At 40.7% G+C, this 23,475-nt stretch overlaps 1 protein-coding gene across 1 annotated transcript in view; it reads right to left on the bottom strand.

Annotated features, from left to right (window-relative positions):
- Positions 1-4,017: 4,017 nt before the first annotated feature.
- The window catches only part of MROH8 (maestro heat like repeat family member 8), a 57,906-nt gene continuing 38,448 nt past the window's right edge, over positions 4,018-23,475 (bottom strand). Inside the window, exons 13-23 of the mRNA XM_086331926.1 lie at positions 21,087-21,222; positions 17,309-17,499; positions 15,631-15,768; positions 15,056-15,170; positions 14,588-14,728; positions 14,085-14,249; positions 12,886-13,041; positions 10,677-10,799; positions 9,095-9,194; positions 8,794-8,859; positions 4,018-4,171 (exon numbers count right to left, since the gene is read on the bottom strand). Coding sequence (XP_086188052.1) covers positions 4,023-4,171; positions 8,794-8,859; positions 9,095-9,194; positions 10,677-10,799; positions 12,886-13,041; positions 14,085-14,249; positions 14,588-14,728; positions 15,056-15,170; positions 15,631-15,768; positions 17,309-17,499; positions 21,087-21,222 — 1,480 coding nt within the window. The 3' untranslated portion in view covers positions 4,018-4,022. The remainder of the gene's footprint in view (positions 4,172-8,793; positions 8,860-9,094; positions 9,195-10,676; positions 10,800-12,885; positions 13,042-14,084; positions 14,250-14,587; positions 14,729-15,055; positions 15,171-15,630; positions 15,769-17,308; positions 17,500-21,086; positions 21,223-23,475) is intronic.

The following is a 23,475-nucleotide window of genomic DNA, read 5'->3' as shown; positions in this document are numbered from 1 at the left end:
AAAAGCTTTGAAGGTCTGAGTTAGAAAATCCTTTTATAATTTATTATTTTTATTAATAATGCAGGAGATGGAAATGACTGCCAGAAATTTTGGCTTAGAAATCTTAAAAAAAAAAAAAACACAAAAAAACCCCAAACATGACAAGACTATTTAAAGCTCTAAAATAGGTTACCACAAAGGAAGTTGTAGAAATGTGTTTGGCCTAAAACCTGTTTGAAAAAAATTTTTTCATATTAAAATACTAAAATGCAATGTAATTGGTTGGCCAGACTTATAAATTCTAAGGGGTCTTGACCTAAAATGATAATCTGGACAGTAATACAATACAAAAACTCTTTAGAAATCACCAAGACAGCACTGCCCTGGTGGTCCAGGGGCAGTTCAGCGAGCCGGGTTTCAGTCCCTCGTCAGGGAATTAGATCTTGCAGGCTGCAACTAAAAAACCACATGCTGCAACACTGTGGGATCCAGTGTAGCCACATAAATATAGAAAAACAAATTTAGAAAAATAAATATACAAAAATAAGTATTAAAAAAATCACCAAGACTATTGCAGTGGAAACGTCCTTGGAAATACCAACTTCTTTAGTTTTAAGATCACAACACATGAACTGCCTAGAAATTCTTTTCCTTCTTAGTGTTGTGCCCCTCTTGCCATAAAAGTGATTTCCTAAGATCAACTAATACATATACTGAGCTTAAATTCAGCATTTAGTAGGTTTGGTTTAGTTGGCTGAAAGACTTCAATAAGAAGAAGAAAGAATACATATCTCAGTATAAGGAGGAAAAGTGATACTCAAAGTTTTAAAAAAGGCAAAATATAAAATAATAAAGACACAGTTGGGCCAGTAATGGATAACAAACAGTACATTTGAAAAGTATATGATGAAAATAAAGTCAAAATGATATTTAATTGTATGGAACTTTTTAATATGTATGCAACATATTACAACAAATTAAGTGTCCAGAAATATTTATTTTGTATATTTTTAAAATTCCATAAAAACATAAACCTATCTATGAAGAGAGCCTTATGTAAAAGTAATGGAGATATTTAGAATAAATAGACTTGTTCATACAATCACTATTAAGTGCTTCTTCAGCCCTTCCCAAACCACTGAGGTAGTTGAGTGAAGCGCAGTCCTCTCTTAATGGATACTTCTCTCTGTGGATTTTAACACAATAAACATAAATAAAATAGAATAAGCATTGTTGGGCTTGCTACTCCCTGTTAGTGGCATTACTCAGGCAATAAAATACCACCTGGAGGGCAACTCTAGGGTAAATGTGAGTGTAGAGGAAGGATTCACTCAACCTCTTATATGTCACTGGAGGTCTAAACTGCTTCCTAAATCTAAAAGCTCTGTTCCCTGCAGTGAGACACAGATAGCTCATGAGATTAAACCAAGGACTCAGAAAATATTCAAGAATAATCACCACTTTTTGCTCTAACTCCACTCCTTACACTGTAGCATGTGCATTCGATCCCATTGGGGGGCAAAAATAAGATGCACTAACTTTTAGGTAAGAAGTGTTCAAACTTTGTAATCTGAGGCTCAATAACATTTCACAACATTTGTTTGATTACATGAATTTCAGGCATGAATTCAACAACAGATGAACTGTAGAGGAAATCTTTATTCACAGTGAAGGGAAACAGCACACTGGAGAGGAGCAGAGCAGACTGGCCAAGGATGTGGGTTTTCGAGCCAGAACTTGAGTTTGTGAATTTACTAGTTGTGTGACCTTGGGCAAGTCACCTTCATGTTCTGTCCCTTAGCTTCCCCATCTGCCAAATGGAGATAATAATACATGGAGTGGTAATGAGGATTAAAAGAGTTAACCATACAATGTACTTAGATTCTGGTTTATTGTAAGCACTCAATATGCATTCAGATCAGATCAGATCAGATCAGTCGCTCAGTCATGCCCGACTCTTTGCGACCCCATGAATCGCAGCACGCCAGGCCTCCCTGTCCATCACCAACTCCCAGAGTTCACTCAGACTCACGTCCATCGAGTCCATGATGCCATCCAGCCATCTCATCCTCTGTCGTCCCCTTCTCCTCTTGCCCCCAATCCCTCCCAGCATCAGAGTCTTTTGCAATGAGTCAACTCTTCGCATGAGGTGGCCAAAGTATTGGAGTTTCAGCGTTAGCATCATTCCTTCCAAAGAAATCCCAGGGCTGATCTCCTTCAGAATGGACTGGTTGGATCTCCTTGCAGTCCAAGGGACTCTCAACAGTCTTCTCCAACAGCACAGTTCAAAAGCATCAAATCTTCGGTGCTCAGCCTTCTTCACAGTCCAACTCTCACATCCATACATGACCACAGGAAAAACCATAGCCTTGACTAGACGAACCTTTGTTGGCAAAGTAATGTCTCTGCTTTTGAATATGCTGTCTAGGTTGGTCATAACTTTCCTTCCAAGGAGTAAGTATCTTTTAATTTCATGGCTGCAGTCACCATCTGTAGTGATTTTGGAGCCCAGAAAAATAAAGTCTGACACTGTTTCCACTGTTTCCCCATCTATTTCCCATGAAGTGATGGGACCGGATGCCATGATCTTCGTTTTCTGAATGTTGAGCTTTAAGCCAACTTTTTCACTCTCCACTTTCACTTTCATCAAGAGGCTTTTGAGTTCTTCACTTTCTGCCATAAGGGTGGTGTCATCTGCATATCTGAGGTTATCTTCATTGTGTGATTGACAAAATGGATAGTTTGAAAGGGGAGTGGAGTTGGTGGCACGTAGTGAGACCAAAGAAAAAGCAGTAAGGGGTGCACGTAACTCCAATGTGCTCAATGCATTGAAGCTGGCATCCAATGGCCACCCTCAAGGTGTACTCTTAGCTCTGCTTGAGGGTGAACAGTTAGTCCATAGGCAGCTGGAGCCTGCCTTTTAGCTCAAAACTCCTGTCTGCTAGTCCCAAATATGAAGACCTCTCTTGAGTAGGAATCTTGCTCTTGAAGCCACCCTTGGCTGTCACATCCCTCAAAATATATCCAACTTACAATGAATCATGGAGAAACGTATTCCTAAAGATGTCTTGGCAGAGGGATGGGGTGAATGTGGGATGGAGTAGGGATTCATACAACTTTATGCAATCCACCATTGGATGTATCTCTTCTTCATATGCCAGTTGCCTCATTTCCTTTCTCTTTTTCCATCCCACCTCCAGGATGCCTCTCCATTGCCTTAAATAACTGAGCTCTGCTCTCCACTTAGGTTCCTCAAACAAGAGCCTTGGAATTAGCCCATGAGAGACCATCTCTAATTAATCTAGTCCCAACCTTCCACATGCAGCTTATCAAAGTATTCACTCAGTAAAAACAAATCTCTTTCTCAGAAAATGTCTACTTGTAAGAAAATTTTCTCCATCTATGGTTAAAGGTTAAAACAGACAGTGGTCCTCAACAAATGACAGTTCCCATCCTAGAACCATTTGAGGATCTGATAGCTATTGTAGGAGAGGAATCAGGAAAATAAGAGAGGGCAAAGTAAGGAGTGGAAACTTTACATATATCAGATACTTTAGTATTACACCATTTCAGAAACTGCTTCTTGCTTGTTTTTAAGAGAAAGAGGAAGAAGAAAGGCCATAAGGAGTTTTATAAAAAATACATCACTAGCATCAAATTATAAGAACTGGTCATTACTTTAAGATGGTTGACAAGCAGATTGAGCTTTGATAAAAGAGCCAACACTACCAACACTGCAATATGAACACTGAAAATCTCTCGAAGCTTTCCTCAACCTGTTTATCAAGACTAGAACTTTATGGGTGTTCTGGCATGCCTCAGAATCTCAGTAGATTTTCACTGTTTCTGCAAAGGTACACCAGAAGCTGCTCTGTCTTCTATATTGCCATTCCTTAAAGGTTTTGACAGCAAAAAATATGTTGTGAGGTGATTAAGTGGGTGGAGGAAGTTTCTTGCTAATGGAGCACCAGGTGCTTCTGGGGCTTCTGAAGGGATTCGTTTTTTGTTTTTTTTTTTTACCTAGTGTTGCTTGCCTTGGGCTTCTAGAAAGGCAAACAACCTATGAGCTTCCTCAGCCCATACAGTGTCTGCCTGGAATGTAGTTCAGCCCCCGCCTTCTGGATTCGGAATAGAGCCTGGGAGGCGATGATGCGAAGAGATGGCTCAGGGTCATGCAGCAGTTTTTTCAGATCTAAGTGGTAAGAAAACAAATCGCAGGTGAAGATCTATGGAAACGATCACTGATCAGACACAAAGGACCCAGTATGCCCAGAACAGCTGAGACGTAGACCTAACTTTTTCCATACCTCTGTGTGAAAGTCTGTATACTTGTGGATCAATTCCAGTTTTCACTTACAAAACTTAACTTGTTTCTGAGTTGCCAAATATTTCACTCCTTTACAATAATCAAACTGCCAAGTAATCCAAGTTCAAGTTATATGGACCTGGCAGACCACATATAACACTGTTAATTTGTGAGTTCCTGTGTTGGTCCTGGAAAGTGAAAGTTGATCAATCATGCCCGACTCTTTGCAACCTCATGGACTATACAGTCCACGGAATTCTCCAGGCCAGAATACTGGAGTGGGTAGCCATTCCCTTCTCCTAGGGGATCTTCCCAACCCAGGGATCAAACCCGGGTCTCCTGCATCGCAGGTAGATTCTTTACCCGCTGAGCCACCAAGAAAGCCCCGTTGGTCTTTGAGGTTACTCTTAAATCATTCAGTTCAGTTCGGTCACTCAGTCGTGTCCGACTCTTTGCAACCCCATGGACTGCAGCATGCCAGGCTTCCCTGTCCATCTCCAACTCCTGGAGCTTGCTCAAACTCATGTCCATTGAGTCGGTGATGCCATCCAACCATCTCATCCTCTGTCAACCCTTCTCCTCCTGCCTTCAATCTTTCATCAGGGTCTTTTCCAGTGAGTCAGTTCTTTGCATCAGGTGGCCAAAGTATTGGAGTTTCAACTTCAGCATCAGTCCTTCCAATGAATATTCAGGACTGATTTCCTTTAGGATGAACTGGTTGGATCTCCTTGCAGTCCAAAGGACTCTCAAGAGTCTTCTCCAACACCACAGTTCAAAGGCATCAATTCTTTGGCGCTCAGATTTCTTTATAGTCCAACTCACATCCATACATGACTACTGGAAAAACCATAGCTTTGACTAGATGAACCTTTGTTGGCAAAGTAACGTCTCTGCTTTTTAATATGCTGTCTAGGTTGGTCATAGCTTTTTTCCCAAGGAGCAAAAGTCTTTAAATAAATCATTATTTCCTTTTAATTTTTCTTTAAAATTTTTAGTGTATGTTTTCTTATTGCAAAGGAAATACATGTTCATTGTGTGGAAAATTTAGACAATACATGTATGTAAGCACTAGAAGATGGAGAAAGCGATGGCACCCCACTCCAGTACTCTTGCCTGGAAAATCCAATGGACAGTGGAGCCTGGAAGGCTGCAGTCCATGGGGTCGCTGAGGGTCGGACACTACTGAGCGACTTCACTTTCACTTTTCACTTTCATGCATTGCAGAAGGAAATGGCAACCCACTCCAGTGTTCTTGCCTGGAGAATCCCAGGGACAGGGGAGCCTGGTGGGCTGCCGTCTATGGGGTCACACAGAGCTGGACACGACTGAAGCAACTTAGCAGCAAGCACTAGAAGAAAATCAAAGTCACTTAAAATCCTCCTGTCAGAGAAAACCACCATTAACTTTTTTGGTCTATTTCCATTCATTCATTTACACTGGTATGTTTCTGTTTTTTGTCCAGATGGAACCATAATATACATATTATCTAATCATTGCTTATTTTATTTAGTAATATTGCATCATCATTTATCTAAGTCATTTAAACATTTTCCTACAATATTTTTCCTGGCCAAATATATGATTCTACAATATGGATAAACTCTACTTAACTAATTTCCTATTTTTTTAAATCTTAGATGCTTCCTATTTTTCCCATTTTAAATAACACTTAAATGAACATTCCTGTAACAATTTTTGCTAACTTTCATAGTTTAATTTCCTAGAGGTGGAATCAACAAGTCAGTGTGTATGTTTATTTAGAGGGTTTTGATAGGGACTTCCCTGGTGGTCCAGTGGCTAAGACTCCGTGCTGCCAGTGCAGGGGGCCCGGGTTCAATCCCTGGTCAGGGAACTAGATCCCACATGCCGCAACTAAAGATTCCACATGCTGCAGCTCAGAGTTCGCATGTCGTAACTAAAGATCCTGAATGCCACAACTAAGGCCCAGCACAGCCATGTAAATAAAAAAATTTTTAGTAAATAAATAAAAATAAAGGGTTTTGATACATACTGCCAAACTTCCCTATAAAAAAGTTGTATCAAATTATACTCAGGAACTTCCTTGGTGGTCCAGTGGCTAAGACTCCACGCTCCCAATGCAAGATGCCTGGGTTCAATCCCTGGTCAGGGAACTAGATCCCACATGCTGCAACTAAGAGCTCACATGCTATAACTGAAGATCCTGCATGCCTCAACTAAGACTCAGCACATCAAACAAAATTTTTTAAAGAGTATGTTATAAAAAGTTATGCTCATACCAGTGTATGATAACATCAGTTTTCCCTTAACACATCAACACTCAGTATTAACTAGTAATCTTTGCCATTTTGAAAGAAAAACACATACTGTCATCTCATCATTGTTTTATTTCACAAACTTTTGATTACTAGTAATATTTTTCATATATTTATTGGCTATTGGTTTTCTATGAACTACTTATTCACATTGCTTGCCACTTTTCTTTGGCAGAAGTAGTGACGTGTTTTAAGGATATTAACCATTTATCCTAATGTAAATATACTCCTCCCACATTATTTCCTATTTTTCAGTTTTGTCTGCTTCTTTATTTTTCAAAGTTGGTTTTTTAAAATTTTACGTAGAAATATCCATCATTTTACTTTATGGATATGTGTTTGAATCATATTAGAAAAAGGTGAGGACTTCCTGGTGGTCCAGTGGTTAGGATTCCATGCTTCCATTGCAGGGCACACAGGTTGGATCCCTGGTCAGGCAACTAAGATCCCACTTACGGCATGGCAAATCCAAAAAAGAAAAAAGAAAAATGGTCTCTTTTTAATTTCTAATTCTCCAAGACTTCAAAAATACTCAGGACCTTTTCATAGTTTGGAGCTTTTATTTAAGTAGTAGTTTAGTCTTTAAATTCATCATGCTTATTTTAAAAATGGAATATTTAACTAGTTTTTTATAGTTCTTGCATGAAGATATATGTGTTCCACAGAACATATGAAAGAGCAGTCATCAATTTTGGAATCCAAAGGAACTGAAACTTATTTTTGTCATGAAATTCATCTCAATTCATATTTAAACTTTTGTTATTTTTTTGTTCAAATTTAGCTTAAAATTACCTGTGATAAATGACATAAACTTGTCCAAAAAAGAGTGCTAGGATGTTCTACCCTGTTTCTAAGACAGATAAGCCATTGTAAGGGAAGAAAGAGGGTGGGATTATTCCATTAGATTTAACCAAGGGAGATTGCAGATATTTGACTGTTTTTGCCTTACAAAATGGCAATTTAATAAGGTTCTTTCTGATGTATATATATATAATCTACACTTTGGGTTGGCCAAAACGTTCATTTGGGTTTTTCCATATGTAATAGGAAAACTTCAATGAACTTCTTGGCCAACCCTATACATATCTTTGGGCTTCCCAGGTGACCCATTGGTAAAGAATCCATCAGTCAATGCAGGAGATACAGGAGATGTGGGTTTGATCCCTGGGTCAGAAAGATTCCTTGGAGTAGGAATGGCAACCCACTCCAGTATTCCTGGCTAGAAAACTCCATGGACACAGGAGCCTGGTGGGCTACAGTCCACCGGGTTGCAAAGAGTCAGATATGACTGAGCAACTAAGCATGCGCGTGCGCACACACACACACACACACATCTCTTAAATCATCTGTACAGATACATTTTTTTATATTTGAGAAATAAATTTGGAATGGAAAAAGAACTTTGGTTCCCCAGCGTTTTAGATTAGAAAATAATTTCCTATTAATTGACCAGAATTGACCATGTGATATCTCATCTCATAGAATAAAATAACTACATGACTTTTCTTTTTCATTTTTGCTTTTGATATCTATGGGGAAGTAGAGCACCATAGAGAAAAGTGGCATGATCTTTCTTAAATAAGTTTCAGCTTCTGGCTCTATTACCAGTTACATATTTTTTGTTTTAAAAGCAATGAATTGTTCAGGACTTTAATTTGGTTCTCAAAGTACATGCTTCTGAATAGTGAGACTTAGCATTTCATGGCACTTTCTGATTGTAGGACTACTTATTAAATGAAAATAAATATTCTCTGAGTGACAAATCCCTAAAGCTGTACAACTGTAGAAATCCACTTACATGACAACTGCCTTACAGGACTATAAAACTTCTCTATTAGCAAGTCCTCCCACGTTACAGGACAATAGCCACTTACAGAAAAGAGGGCTGCAGTCAATTTGTGTAGTACTCATGAGGTGTCATCAGAACTTACTAAGATAATATTTCTACATAATTTATTTTCTGGCCGATGAAATTCAGAAATTGCCCCTGAGACATTCATCAAAGCTAGTTTCCAAGACAAATAGGGTCATGTCTTTTCCTAAAGAAGGAACTGGCCTGGAAGGAGACTGTCATTTGGTTGAAGCCTCCAAGGGCTTTTTTTTTTTAATAACAAAAGTCAAGCTCTCTGGTTCCCAGTCTCATCTCTACCACAGAGCCTGCCTCAGGTACCTTCCAAACACGTGGTACCCCAAGTCCAAGTGTTTACCACTTACCATCCTCTATCCAGTCAGTACCCTTCGTCCCGAGTTCGCTGTGATCCACGTACCTCGATAAGAGCCCTAAATGCAGGATAAAGCCTGTGAGTCTGTGCTGGCACAACTGACTTTCTGATAATTAGATTTTCTAAAAACTGAATTCCTCCAAGTGCCTGATGGTTACCTATAGATAACATAGCCCCCTTCTCCAAAGAAGTATTTTCAAGGTCATCTTCATAAAGAATGGGGACACCAAAAACGCAATTTGGGAAAGCACAGGATAAAAGTGACTGTAGAAATGAAAGGATTTTCTCTGTACCTACAAATAAGACTGCTGCTCTTCTGATAGGAAGTTTTGCATTCTTGGAGAACATCAATGTTTGGGCTAAAATGTTGACCTTCCCCTTGCATTTTTTTCCCTAAGTTGGGGGGAAAAAAAGAGTATGAAGGAGTGAAGTAGCAGCACTATTTTATCAGCCTCACTACATAGGGACTGTGTCAGATATACATACAGAGTATAGTGGTTGAAATAACTTCAGTTGCTCAGTGAATTATGCCACAATAACGAGGCCCTTGGCAATGTTAAATCCTCTGAATATACCTCGTTCACACCCACATACTGTGCCTGCACTGCCTCTAATCTGTCGTTTCTTTTCTGTATGTAAGTCTTCTAGGGTCTCTAAGCTCAGTCTTGAGCTCTGCCTTCCTAATAGCTCTTCCCTGACAGCTCTTACCTTCCTGACCTAACCCTGTACTCTTGAGTGTTTTGCAGGTCCTTCTGTCTTGGCAACACATCATTTTCCACCTTGCATTTCCATTCAGTGTTTCACAGAGGTTTAATCTCCTTCACTAGCTTGTAAGCTCCCCTTACAAGTTTTCATCTTGGGCATGTTTCTGGGTTCTCTGCGGCCTGTTGCACATTTAGCATGTTATGCTTATTGGATGAATGAATTCACTCCTCAGTGGATCTCTTACCAGGCACCTCAGGGACAGGAAGAGGACAGGATTTTGCTCTTTATAGAACTTATGATTTAACATGGACAATATGTGGTCTCATCAACCAACAGCATTGAATTTCTTGCTTCAAAAATAACTGTCATTAGTGCATCTGTGATATGTTTGATCACAGGTCAGAGAGATAATCCTGCGTGGAAAGCCTTACACAAGGGCACTGTGTGGCTTCCTAGGCCAGTAAGTCTGATCAGAGGAGGCCCTACTGGGTCCTCAATGGCTACACATATGGAAGACCCCTGGCAAGAGTCAGTCAAGGAGTCTTCATAATCAGATACCAGTGGTTCTAGACTCAGTTGTCTAGAAAACCATGGATGGGCCTCCTTGGGCTGCTCTGGCTCAAGCCTGCCCCTAAGATGAGTCACAGTAGCCTCTCTCAAGTTTTAAAAGAGAAAGGATGCCATCTGGGGCCTCTCAGAGCCAGTGGCATGCCGCCATTGTGTTGCAAGGCTTACAACAGCACGTCAGCCCTTGCTTGGGCTGATGCTCTGATGGAGGGTAAAATAATTCACTATATCCAAAGAAAGGATTAAAGATCATTGCAAAGGCCAAACATAACCCCATTTCCATTCACCCCATAAGTAGTTTTTGAGTGTGGACTGTTACCCTGACTCTGCAGCCCCTAAGTCAGGTTAGTGGAGTTCCCAAGAGTTCACTAGGCTTTTTTGGTGAGGAAGGGTGGTAAGAGAAAATGAATTTTGATTCATTTGGGAGGAAACTACAGAAAAATGGATTCGTAGAACAAGATTGGTCATAGATATCAAGTGCTGATGTGAGAAGGATGGGAAATGTTTCCTTTATGTCATATTCCTTCATTAAAAACTATGTCTGAAAAAAAATAAGCATGTCAACATACTAAGGAGTTACCAAAGCCATTATTGCTCACATACAAAGAACTTGCAGATTGTTGCAACATCACTAGGGTTGATGAACCAGGGATCTTTGCAGTACACTGCTTGGGGCAGCTTCCACTTCAGGAACCGGGCACATATAGTTAGCACTTGCCTGCTCTCCTGTGAAAAGGATGATCAGAGATCAGCATTTTCAAACATGTTTTAGCTGAGATTACCTTTCTTCAAATAAAATGCTAAAGTCTAATATGATAAACTCAGAATTATCTTGTTTGAAGTGAGGGCAAGGTGCCTTCCTTCAACTTTCCCAAACAGTCTCTACAGAGAACCCATAAAATCTGCAGGGTTCTGGGGAAAATGGAGAAACCACTGGTCGAGGGCATAAGTGAGAGCTACTAACATCAAGTGTAATACCCAGATCAGAGATTTGAGCAGGAGTCCCACTACCCCATGCTTCTAGAGAGAGGGCTCCCATGCCTACTTGCTGCTCCTAGGTTATTCTCCTGTCACTACGCATAGAAAAGTAGCTCCCCATCTCACAGTCCTTGTAAATCTCTAGCTTGGAAGAAACTTTGGAAAGTATTGATCCTGTCTTGATCCTGATACTTGAGCAAAATTAGCAAGTGGTCTTCTTATTTACACACTGCCCTCAGAAGGCCCCCATGCACCATATAACACCCCTGGTAAGTCTCCAAGCAAGTGTTTGGTCCCAGTTCCACTAGACATCTGGGCCATTAAAATTCCTCTGGGGACAGATGGAATGCACATTAGTTCAGTTACTTTGTTATGAATTGTAAGTGTCTAGTAAAGTTAAAGATACCCGGATATTTCACTTCTGGGTTGATGCCCTCAGGAAACTCTGAGACATTTACACAAAGAAGTTTACCAAAATGCTCACTGCAGCATTATAATAAGGAAAAAATAAAAGTAATCTAAATGTCTAGGAATAAAAGAATGGGATAAGTTGCAGTTATAAGACAGAATTCTATATAGCAGTGATAAGTGAATTAGGGCTATATAACATGAATAAATCTTCTAAATATGTTAAACAAAGAAAAAGCAAATTGCCGAAAGGATTTACAAATGATATGAACAAAGTTTTTTAAGGTATAAAATTTTTTTCAGATAAAGTTTTAAAACATGAAAAATAATACCTCAGAAATGATAACAAAATTTGAGATTTTGCGTGATTTTTTCCAGTTTTATTTCTCAGCCTAGGTGGTAGGTGTATTGATGTTTTAAATTATGTCGTCAGTGCCAGTGATTCCTAACCTTAGGCTGGATCCCTCCCCTTTGCTGAGGCCACCTTCTGAGGAGCCTTGACAAGCTGGCTAGAAGGTGTTCAAAGTCTGAAGGAAAATAAGTCTTTACTGCTCTAGGCTTTGCCTGATCACCAAAAGCTGGCTGGGGTGCAGGGTGGGGGTTAGGGATCAGTACTGTCTGTCCCATGTCTGTGACCTCTATGGGGCACACTTTGCCATCAGTTGGTTGGGAGGCTCTGACCTATACTTCACTGAGGTCTGAAATATTTTGTATTTATGGCTACAAGGCCATAACACTTCCCTCATAACAAGGTGCCAAGGCCCACCATAATCTTTAGTCCTGTTTCTGAATCTTTCTGTAAGGAAGACTATAGGTGGGTGGGAGCTCCAGCATTTTCCCAGACTCCTTGCAGCCTAAACCCACTTCTCTGGTTGGCTGTAACTGGTGGTCACAGGACCTTGAAAAAGACCAGCTTCTGAGGTATGGGAGAGTACTAAAGATGATGCCATCCCTCCCACAATTCTTATAGAGGAACCTCTGGGAGATTAAGGAGATTTCAGAGAAGCTTCTCTGTTCCTGATTTAGCCTCAACACTAGTCTATTTGTCTCAAGGCCACAAGGCTGTTCTTGAATTAAAAAGAAAAGACAACAGACTGTGATCATCATTAACAGAAAGAGTTTCTTGAATTAGGCAGTGTGTTGAGAGTTCTGGGCTAGGCTGAATATTGGAGGGGCTACAGAAAGGTATAATAATACATGATTTTCACCCACATAGGATCATGATTTGCTACACAGAAATAAGGAGTAAGATTTTTCACACAATTCACTTAGGTAAAATACTTGAAAGGAAGCCCGTGCCAGAGGAAATGGGGAATAAAGATGATACCACAAAGTCCATGCCCTCAAAGAAATGAGGGCCTGTTTGCAGAGTTGACTCTGGATTTGAACTTATTCAGGGCTGAAAGAAGTTAACAGTAGGCATTACCGTAGCAATTGCATCATTCTCATCCTGAGAATACAGAAGAAGTGGGACCAAGCTGTCCAGGACTTGGCTCTCTACACCCTTCTTATCTGCGTATTTCACAGACTTTATGGAGGCTCCAAAGAGGGTCATGGAGAAACGATGAACATCCGGTCTTACCTATGAAGGATGTTCAAAGGGAAGCAACTCACTGAATGTGTTCATGCTTAACTTATAAGAGCTCTAGGTCGGCTGAAATGCCAGTCCTAACAGGAGGATATTTAGATGTTGGTAGCTGAGGGCAAGAAACCAAATATATGTGGAGACAGTCACACTTGCTGCTTTGCATGGCTCATTCTCTCACTCTAGGAATGAGTCCTCACCACTTGTATCTGCTCCTAGTATTAACCATCCACTCAGGCTGGGCTTCCCAGGTGGTGCTGTTGGTAAAGGACCTGCCTGCCAATGCAGGAGATGTAAGAGATGCTGCTTTGTCTCAGGGTTGGGAAGATCCCCCCAGAGGAGGGCATGGCAACCCGCTCCAGTATTCTTGCCTGGAGAATCCTATGGACAGAGGAGCCTGGCGGGCTACAGTCCATGGGGTCACAAAGAGCTGGACACGACTGAAGTGACTTAGCACATACACATCACATGCTGTTTTGCTGAAATTAAAAATTCCAGCCTTGGCATATTTGACTCTTCAGAATGTGGTTCATTGGGCCACATTTATTTCTCTTTTATTTTTAGCTGGGCCACTTAGCATGCAGGATCTTAGTTCCCTGACCAGGGATGAAAGCCACGCCTCCTGCAGTGGAAGCGTAGGGTCTTAACCACTAGACAGCCAGGGAAGTCTCCCTGTGTATTTTTTTTAACAAATCTTTGGGATCTGGGATGGAGACATAAGTATAGTCCACTATCCTGACCCAGTCCTGATTGTTCCTTGAAAGAAAAGACAATGTCTTTTCTTATAGAAACTCCTTCTTCATCCCAGGAAGCAGGGGAGTACCTTGGCAAGTCTCTATGCCTCAGTTTTTTTAATCTGAAAAACAGTAACACCAGCCCTACCAACATCACAGGGTTACCTAGAAGGGTCTTAAGAGATTTGAAAGTGCTCTTAACAAAAAAGTACGATCTAAAATAGAGTTATTACTATCCCAACCTCGGTTTGCTGTTATGCCAATTACCTTCCCCCTAGGAAAGTCTCTCCTCTCCCCTTATCTTACATCACCAAATAAGGAGAAGAGGGTCTTCATCATGGCAGTCAGGGTGGTGAAATCCATTGTCCTGACGAATTGCAGGAGTATCTGAATGGCTAACAAAACAATCTTCTCGTCGGATTCACATAAAAGGTCTAGGATGCACGGCAGCAGGCTCTTGATGTCTTCCCTCTGTGTGCCCAAAACAGTGAATCACCACCCCTCCCGACGGCACTTCCTTTGTTACCAGAGTAGGGCTTCCCACCTGTGCTCTGTCCCTGGTGTTTGTTGAGTTTTTGATTGTTCTGGCCAGCCCAGAACAGAGAATTAAAGAGGGCCTGATGCCATCTCTCAGTATTGGCAGGACTGATAAGTAGAGAAGGCAAAAGAACTTATGTACATATGTATACCTGTGGCTGATTCATGTTGATGTATGGCAGAAACCAATGCAATATTGTGTAGCCATTATCCTTCCACTAAAAATAAATAATTTTTAAAATTAATTAAAAAAATAGAATTGGTGGTCTTACCATTTCCTCCTGTCTGGTAAGATAGCACAGTCCCCTCAGGGCAAGAATTTTAAAGGGATTATTTTCAAGAAGTAGCCAGTCTTTCAAGCGGGCAACACAGTATATGCTGGGAAATCTCCGAGCCACTGGACTCTGAAGAAGCTGAAAGAACCCAGAAAGTGGCCAAAGAAGTTACCTTTTAGCCCTTTTCCATGAGGGGAGCCAGCTTCCTACCAACTCCGAAACACCTATTTTCCTTTGAAACTTCTACTCTACAGCACATACATTACAGGATGATGCTTCCACTGCAGGGACCTAAGGAACACTGAATATGTGGACAGAGAACTTCAATAAGGTTAAATTTGGACCATTTCTATCCTATGTCTGAATCGGACCCTAGTTGGTCACTCAGTTGGACATGGCCTAGGAAGGCTGGTACAGCTCCCTTATAGGCTTCCTGAATACATACAGCCTCTGAAGAAGTCCTACCTCCACAAAAAAGCCTGCCGATGTGAGCTTATGTTTATTGTTCCCTCGGTTAAGAAAAGGCACTAACAGGTACATGACCTTATGTGCAAGGAGATGATTTCTCTCCAGCAATGCACTGCAAGACAGAACACAGAACAACTCTCAGAAATGCTCTTACTCAGAGAGCAATGTTCCCAGGGCAGGGATTGGGGGTGAGGGGGCTCTCAAGTTTTTCCTCAGCTTCAGGTGCACGAGAGGGTAAGTTCAGTTCAGTTCAGTCACTCAGTTGTGTCCGACTCTTTGCAACCCCATGGACAGCAGCATGCCAGGCTTCCCTGTCCATTACCAACTCCCAGAGTTTACTCAAACTCATGTTCATCGAGTCGGTGATGCCATCCAACCATTTCATCCTCTGTCGCCCCCTTCTCCTCCCGAGGGTAAGGCAGGGCTGAAAAATTTGCTGGAATTATGGGCATTTGTCCATTCTGGGATGAGTAGGTTATTCAACTTTGGTGGCTCTGATAACTAAAAGGGGGGAAAAATTACCTTAAAACACAGCTGATTTAGAGCAGGGATGCATGGCAAGGAAGTCTTACTTGGCAAGGAGGGATACTCCCTGAAGATGGCAATCTTTTCCTTCCAGAAGGGTCCATCCTTTATTCTTTTCCATGATGTTGAATTCCTGCCAGCAGAATGTTCTGAGGAGTAGAGTCTTTGTAGCCTGTATGGCAAAGCTAATCCAAGAAAAATAGTACAAGTGAATATAGTACCGGTCCCTCCAACTGAAGAGCATAAAATCACCTGCTCTCACCGAGGAAGGCCATGTATTGATAGCTGCTGGACTCTAATTCTCTTCTTTCTAGATTTTCCTAAAGATTCTCAGTGCTCTAATACTTGAAAGGCCTTTCACACAAACTCTAAGCATAAAGAAATCCAATAAAATTGTGTTTCCCTGGGAGAATGGAAAGAAGTCTATGCTAAAACAAATGATGTAGGATGCTAAACTGAGATTCACTGCTTTTTCCTTTACAGCTTTATTTAGATAGAATTTATACCTCCCTTAAATTTACTCCATTGCTTTTGAAAACTACTTATCAAACTAGTATTTTGGACATAATATCAGAGAATCTTGAAGCTGGAAAGGTCCTTGGAGAATACCTAGCCTGAGCTCACTTACAGATAAGAAAACAGGCACAGAACAACAGAAAGATTCGCCCAGAGTACAGAGTTATTTAAAGGAATGAGAATCAGGACTTCCCTCGTGGTCCAGTAGTTAAGACTCCGCCTGCCAATGCAGAGGACACGGATTTGATCCCTGCTCCAGGAAGCTTTCACATGCAGCAGGGCAACTAAGCCTGTGCATCACAACCATGGAGCCTTGCACTCGGGCTACCACAACTACTGAGCCCATGCACCTAGAGCCCATGTTGCACAGTGAGAAGCCACGGCAAGGAGAAGCAACTAGAGAGTAGCCCCCAACTTGCTGCAACAAAAGAAAGACTGCGTGCAGCAACAAAGACCCTAAAATAAATACTTAAACAAAAAATGAATGAGAATCAGAACTCAAGTTCTTCTGCCTCTTAGTCAGGCATTCTTAAATATTCCATATTAGAGCACTTCCTCAGAAAGAAATCCATGTGCCCCAGAAATACTGAGAAATTTCTATTGAGACCCTAAAGGAGAATTTAAAAATACCTCCCTATACATGAAGCAGAAATAAGAAAATGCTCAGCTTCGGATCAGTATGGTCTTGGAGGTAGGTTTAAGGCTGTCTCGCTTGTCTCTGTTGCTACCTGATTTATCAAGAAAGGGCTGGCATGCTGTCATCCATTATTTTGCAGGGCATATGAACTCAGATAGCCAAATTTGCCTTGACACCAATAAGACTGGGCTTCCGTGGTAGCTCAGCTGGTAAAGAATCTGCCTGCAATGCAGGAGACCCCAGTTTGATTCCTAAGTAGGAAAGATCCGTTGGAGAAGGGATAGGCTACCCACTCCAATATTCTTGGGCTTCCCAGTATTCCTTGGCTCAGATGGTAAAGAATTTGCCTGCAATGCAGGAGACCTGGGTTCAATCCCTGGGTTGGGAAGATCCCCTGGTGAAGGGTACAGCTACCCATTCCAGTATTCTGGCCTGGAAAATTTCATGGACAGAGGAGCCTCATGGGCTTCAGTCCATGGGGTCTCAATGAGTCGGACATCACCAGTAAGACCAAAGAGAACCAGTGAGAGCACAGAATGATTCCTGGTCAACAAAGTCACAGTGGACAGTACCACAAGGGGGTGACCTCTGAAGACACTTCCTGTTCTGGGTACAGGCCACTGGGGATGGCAACGTCAGACATGGTGAGGCCGATGGCGTGGTGAACCTGGACGAGCAGCGTCATGAGAAGCTGAGGGAAGAGCCGGAACGTAGCTGCCCGGAGTCTGTTCCCCACAAACACCTCATAAAGGGCATCTGTCACCTGTGGAGAAAAGCACACAGTGGAGCTGAACACCTGCTAATCCTAAAGTCTTGCTTTCGTTTTACTTCTGTTTGTTCCAGGACATGCTTTCTGGTTCTACTAAATCACAGGCAGAACAGCAAGTGACAGGGTACTGGGATAGGAGTGAAGTTGTCACTAAAAGTTGCCACAGTGAGGGACATCCTGAAAACCAGAAGGAAACTATAAGGAAACCATTCGCATATTTGACCACATACAAATTTAAAGCCCGGGCAAAAAAAAGACTGTTCATAAACAAAATCGGATGACAGATAATTTGCAGAAATGCTATAGTTTTAATATACACAATGCCCATATATGTCAGGAGGAACAAGTGAAAAGGCCTGCTACTCAAAGTGTGGGAAGTGTAGGCCACCGACCAGGAGCACTGGCGTCACCTGGAGCTGATTAGAAGTGGAGACGCGCAAGCACCCCTCCTCCAGCCCAGAATGTCTACTTCAATTAGATCCTTAGATGATGGTGGTTTGCGTGTGTATTAAAACGGAGAAGCACGGGTGTGTAGGACATGAAGAAAGAAGAAACATAAATGACCAACTGAAAAACATACATAAATGTTGAACCTTGCCAGTGACGGAACTGTAATTAGAATACGTTCCTTTTTCACCTAGCAGCTAGACAACGATGCTCGGTGTGGCAAGGCCGTGCTCACACATGATGACAGGAGGGCAGTGTTCTAGAGGGTCATTTGGGAACAGTACCAGAAGTTTACATGAGCCCACCATTTGGCCCAGAAATTCCCCTTCAATGGACTTTATCCTAGGAAAATAATTTGGTATGTATAACAAAATTGATGCAAGCATGATTAAGTTTGCTATAGCACTGTTTTCACGACAAAAGTTTGAAAAGTGTCAAATGTTCACTAATAGGAAACAATAATGAAATAAATGGTTCTGCGTCATGTATTACCTATTTTTAAAAAGGTAATTAAAACCAGTTACTATGCAGCTATGAAAAGGATAACAGAGAGCCCTACATATTGATATAGAAAGTAGTTTGTGTATGATTAAATGAAGAACAGCAGGTCATCAAATGGTATGTACTGTGATGTTATTAATATACATACAGAATTTTATAGACTAATCAGATTAAATGTATACCTTTATCTGCTCTAACACCTAAAACTGCACTAAAAGGACATTTTAGGGATTTTTTAAAAGGCATAAACCCACAAGAACAGAGAGCATAAGAGAGAAGACAGTAGCAGATTAGAGACTTCAAAGTAATTCTGAAAGCTAAAAAAAAAAGTATGATAATAACTTAGGTCAGAGAAAGCAGAACTGTAAACTGGTAGGGAATAAAATAAAGTAAAAAGTAGTCGTGATACACAGAAGAACTATACAAAAAAGATCTTCACAACCCAGATAATCACAATGGTGGGATCACTCACCTAGAGCCAGACATCCTGGAATGTGAAGTCAAGTGGGCCTTAGGAAGCATCACTACAAACAAAGCTACTGGAGGTAATGGAATTCCAGCTGAGCTATTTCAGATCCTGAAAGATGATGCTGTGAAAGTACTCCACTCAATATGCCAGCAAATTCAGAAAACTCAGCAGTGGCCACAGGAGTGTAAAAGGTCAGTTTTCATTTCAATTGCCAAGAAAGGCAATGCCAAAGAAGGCGCAGTGCAAACTACCGCACAATTGCACTCATCTCACACTCTAGCAAAGTAATGCTCAAAATTCTCCAAGCAAGACTTCAGCAATACATGAACCATGAACTTCCAGATGTTCAAGCTGGATTTAGAAAAGGCAAAGGAACCAGAGATCAAATTGCCAACATCCCTTGGATCATTGAAAAAGCAAGAGAGTTCCAGAAAAACATCTACTTCTGCTTTATTGATTATGCCAAAATCTTTGACTGTGTGGATCACAACAAAATGTGGAAAATTCTGAAAGAGATGGGAATACCAGACCACCTCACCTGCCTCCTGAGAAATCTGTATGCAGGTCAGGAAGCAACAGTTAGAACTGGACATGGAACAGACTGGTTCCCAATCAGGAAAGAAGTATGTCAAGGCTATATATTGTCATCCTGCTTATTTAACTTATATGCAGAGTACATCATGAGAAATGCTGGGCTGGATGAAGCACAAGTTGGAATCAAGATTTCCAGAAGAAATACCAATAACCTCAGATATGCAGATGACACCACCCTTATGGCAGAAAGCAAAGAAGAACTAAAGAGCCTCTTGATGAAAATGAAAGAGGAGAGTGAAAAAGTTGGCTTAAAACTCAACATTCAAAAAACTAAGATCATGGCATCTGGTCCCATCACTTCATGGCAAATAGATGGGGAAACAATGGAAAAAGTGACAGACTTTATTTCTTGGGACTCCAAAATCACTGCAGATGGTGACTGCAACCATGCTTGCTCCTTGGAAGAAAAGTTATGACCAACCTAGATAGCATATTAAAAAGCAGACACATTATAAAAAAAGAAAAAAAAAAAAGTAGTCGTGAAGTGGGGTGGAAGAGGGGTGGATTAAAATTAGTTTGGAGTTTGCTTTAATAATATAAACTATTATATACAGGATGGATAAACAATAATGCCCTACTGTATAGCATAGGGAACTATATTTGATATCCTGTGATAAACCATAATGGAAAAGAATATGAAAAAGAATATACATATATATATATGAATAACTGAATCACCTTCCTATATATAGTAGAAATTAATACATTGTTAATAAAATGAAATAAAATAGACATGGATATGGTGGAGGCTGTGTATGCAGAGGGGCAGGGAATATATAGGAACTCTCTGTACTTTTCTGCTCAGTTCTGCTGTGAGCCTAAAACTGCTGTAAAAAAAAAATTATTTAAAAGGAAAAATATAGAGGGAAAAAGTATGCCAAGTACATATACAAGAAGTTTATACATTATAAACACTTGCAGAAAGCTCATTTTTAGGGACATGGTATAGCCATGAGCTAAGATAGTTTATTGATTTTTAAGGGATTATTTAAAAATATATCCAAAAATATGTGGTGAAGACTGGAGACTATATGTGACCTGAAAAACCTAAAATATTTACCACCTGGTCCTTGACAGAAAAAGTTTGCCAACCTCTGCTCAAGGTGGGCCTTTGGGAGATATCCCTGGTGGTCCAGTGGTTAAGACTCTGCCCTTTCATGCAGGAGATGTGTGTTCGATCTCTGGTCAGATAACTAAGATCCTACATCTGCGAGGTGTGGCCAAAAAAAATTAAAAAAAAAAAACAATTTTTCAAAGGAGGACCTTTGGTTTCTATTTTATATTCTTCTATATTCTTTGAAATGTTTGTACTCTCTTGACTATGATGATATGCATTTTTTAAAAGATGAGAAAAAGAATGTTTAAAACAGATGAAACCATACTGACTCTTTCACTTATCTCAGCCTTCTCCACATCCATCCCTTGGTGGTGACACTGGTGGATTTATAAATGGATGAGGGAAACAAACTTTGAGAGGAACCAAAAGGAATACTCTCCAGATGGTGCTGGGCCAATTATCCAGGAGGGCCATGGTGGGCTAAAGTTGGAGGGGCAAAGCTCAAGGGCTTACAGCAACAGCCACATAGGCCATCTTGTCCTGGGAGTCAGAATCATGGCATTTCTGCAGCTTCCTCAGGAGTCTCCAGAGAATCCAGGTCGTTTTGGGCAGCTCCACCTCCAGAGTTCTCCACAACTCAGCCAGATGCCTAGAAATCCCAGAGGAAGAGGGTTCAGAAGAACAGCTTATCCTAGGCCAACCATGATCATGAGCTTCCCAGAATCCATCTGGAATCCAATCTATAAGAGGTTTTCCTCTCTGAGGCTCGATTCTTCAGAATTGCCATCTGATTTCACAACAGTAACTCCCAAGGTTTCATAGACTCAAGTTCCCACAACCTCAGCATGGACATTAAGACCATTCACAAACTGGTGGTCCTAACATATCTTTTCAATCTCACAACTTTCCTATCTCATACTCTGTACTCTAAGTTTCCTACCTCATTTTCATTTCTAACAGAGTCTACAGTTCTCACTTGACCTAAAGCAATAGTTTTCCAAGAACTAGAACAAGCACAAAAAAATATAATAATGCTAAAATTACATTTAAATCAACTGAATATAGTTAATACTTTATACCAAATCATATATTTTACATAAGAATCTAGTGTATTAATAGGTAAGCTGAAGCAAGTAGTAAAGATTTAAAAACAATGTTTCAGAGACATACACAAAATTAAGACCATTAAACAATCTGTATTAACTCATTTTTCTTCTGGATGAGTAAAAGTTCTCCTTTATTCCTTTTCCGGTAAGTGGCCTGAGGTGACCTCTAAAAATGGTGCACTATTCACTCGACCCAGAAAACTCCACAAAATCATGCAAATCAAGAGGTTAAAATCTTCGTGTTCACTTTAAGAACACTCGTGGAACTGCCCAGGCCATGAAGGATATGCATATCCAAAAAGCCACCAAATATCTGAAGGATATCACTTTAAAGAAGCAACGTGTGCCATTCCGTCGTTACAACGGCTGAGCTGGTAGGTGTGCACAGGCCAAACAGTGGGGCTGGACGCAGGGTTGGTGACCCAAAAAGAGTGCTGAATTTTTACTGTACATGCTCAAAAATGCAGAGAGTAATGCTGAACTTACGGGCTTAGATGTAGATTCTCTGGTCATTGAGCACATCCAGGTGAACAAAGTCCCAAAATGCGGTGGAGGACTTATAGAGCTCACGGTTGGATCAACCCCTACATGAGCTCTCCCTGCCACATTGAGATGATCCTTATTGAAAAAGAACAGATTGTTCCTAAACCAGAAGAGGAGGTTGCACGGAAGAAAAAGATATCCCAGGAGAAACTGAAGAAACAAAAACTTATGGCCCGGGAATAAATGCTGCAAAAAATAAGTGCAAAACAAGTTAAAAAAAAGTTCTCCTTTATTTGATACAGTGGGGTAATGGCTCAGACAGTAAAGCGTCTGCCTATAGTGTGGGAAACCCTGGTTCAATCTCTAGGTCAGGAAGATCCTCTGGAGAAGGAAATGGCAACGGACTCCAGTACTTTTGCCTGGAAAATCCCAAGGATGGAGGAGCCTGGTAGGCTACGGTCCATGGGATTGCAAAGAGTCGGACACGACTGAGCAACTAAACTTTCTCTCAGCTTGCAGAAAACATTAACACTGCACCAAGACATTATATGAAACTCATTCATTGAAACCAGTTTTGAAACAATTTTCAAAGTTTAAAGCTGAGAAATCTTCAGCAAGTGGTGCTGGGAAACCTGCATGTAAATCAATGAAATTAGAACACTCCCTTATACCATACACAAAAATAAACTCAAAATGGCTTAAAGACTTCAATATAAGACATTAAACTCCTAGATCATAAAACTCCTAGAAGAGAACATAGGCAAAACATTTTCTGACATAAATCGTAGCAATATTCTCTTAGATCAGTCTCCCAAGGCAAAAGAAATAAAAGCAAAAATACATGAATGAGACTTAATCAAACCTAAAAATTTTGCACAGCAAAGGAAATCATAAATAAAAAGACAATCTACAGACTAGGAGAATATATTTACAAACAATGCAACTGATAAGGGCTTAATTTCCAAAACATATTATTTGAACAGGTCAAACGGCTCAGTATAGAAACAAACAATCCAATCAAAAGATGGGCAGAAGACCTAAATAGTCATTTCAAAGAAGACATACAGATGGCCAACAGGCACATGAAAAGATGTTCAATATCGTTAATTATCAGAGAAATGCAAATCAAAACTACAATGAGATATTATCTCACACCTACTAGTCAGAATGGCCATCATCAAAAGTTTACAAATAATAAATGCTGGAGAGGGTGTAGAGAAAAGTGAACCCTCCTTCACTGTTGGTGGGAATGTAAACTGGTGCAGTCACTATGGAAAACAGTATGGAAGTTCCTTAAAAAACTACAAATAGAT

The sequence above is a fragment of the Bos grunniens genome, chromosome 13, assembly GCF_055505025.1.
Source record: "Bos grunniens cultivar Pamir isolate PY7600 chromosome 13, Bosgru_T2T1.0, whole genome shotgun sequence".
NCBI lineage: Eukaryota > Metazoa > Chordata > Mammalia > Artiodactyla > Bovidae > Bos > Bos grunniens.
Note: the sequence above shows the minus strand (reverse complement) of the source record. Positions and strands in the feature narration are given on the sequence as shown.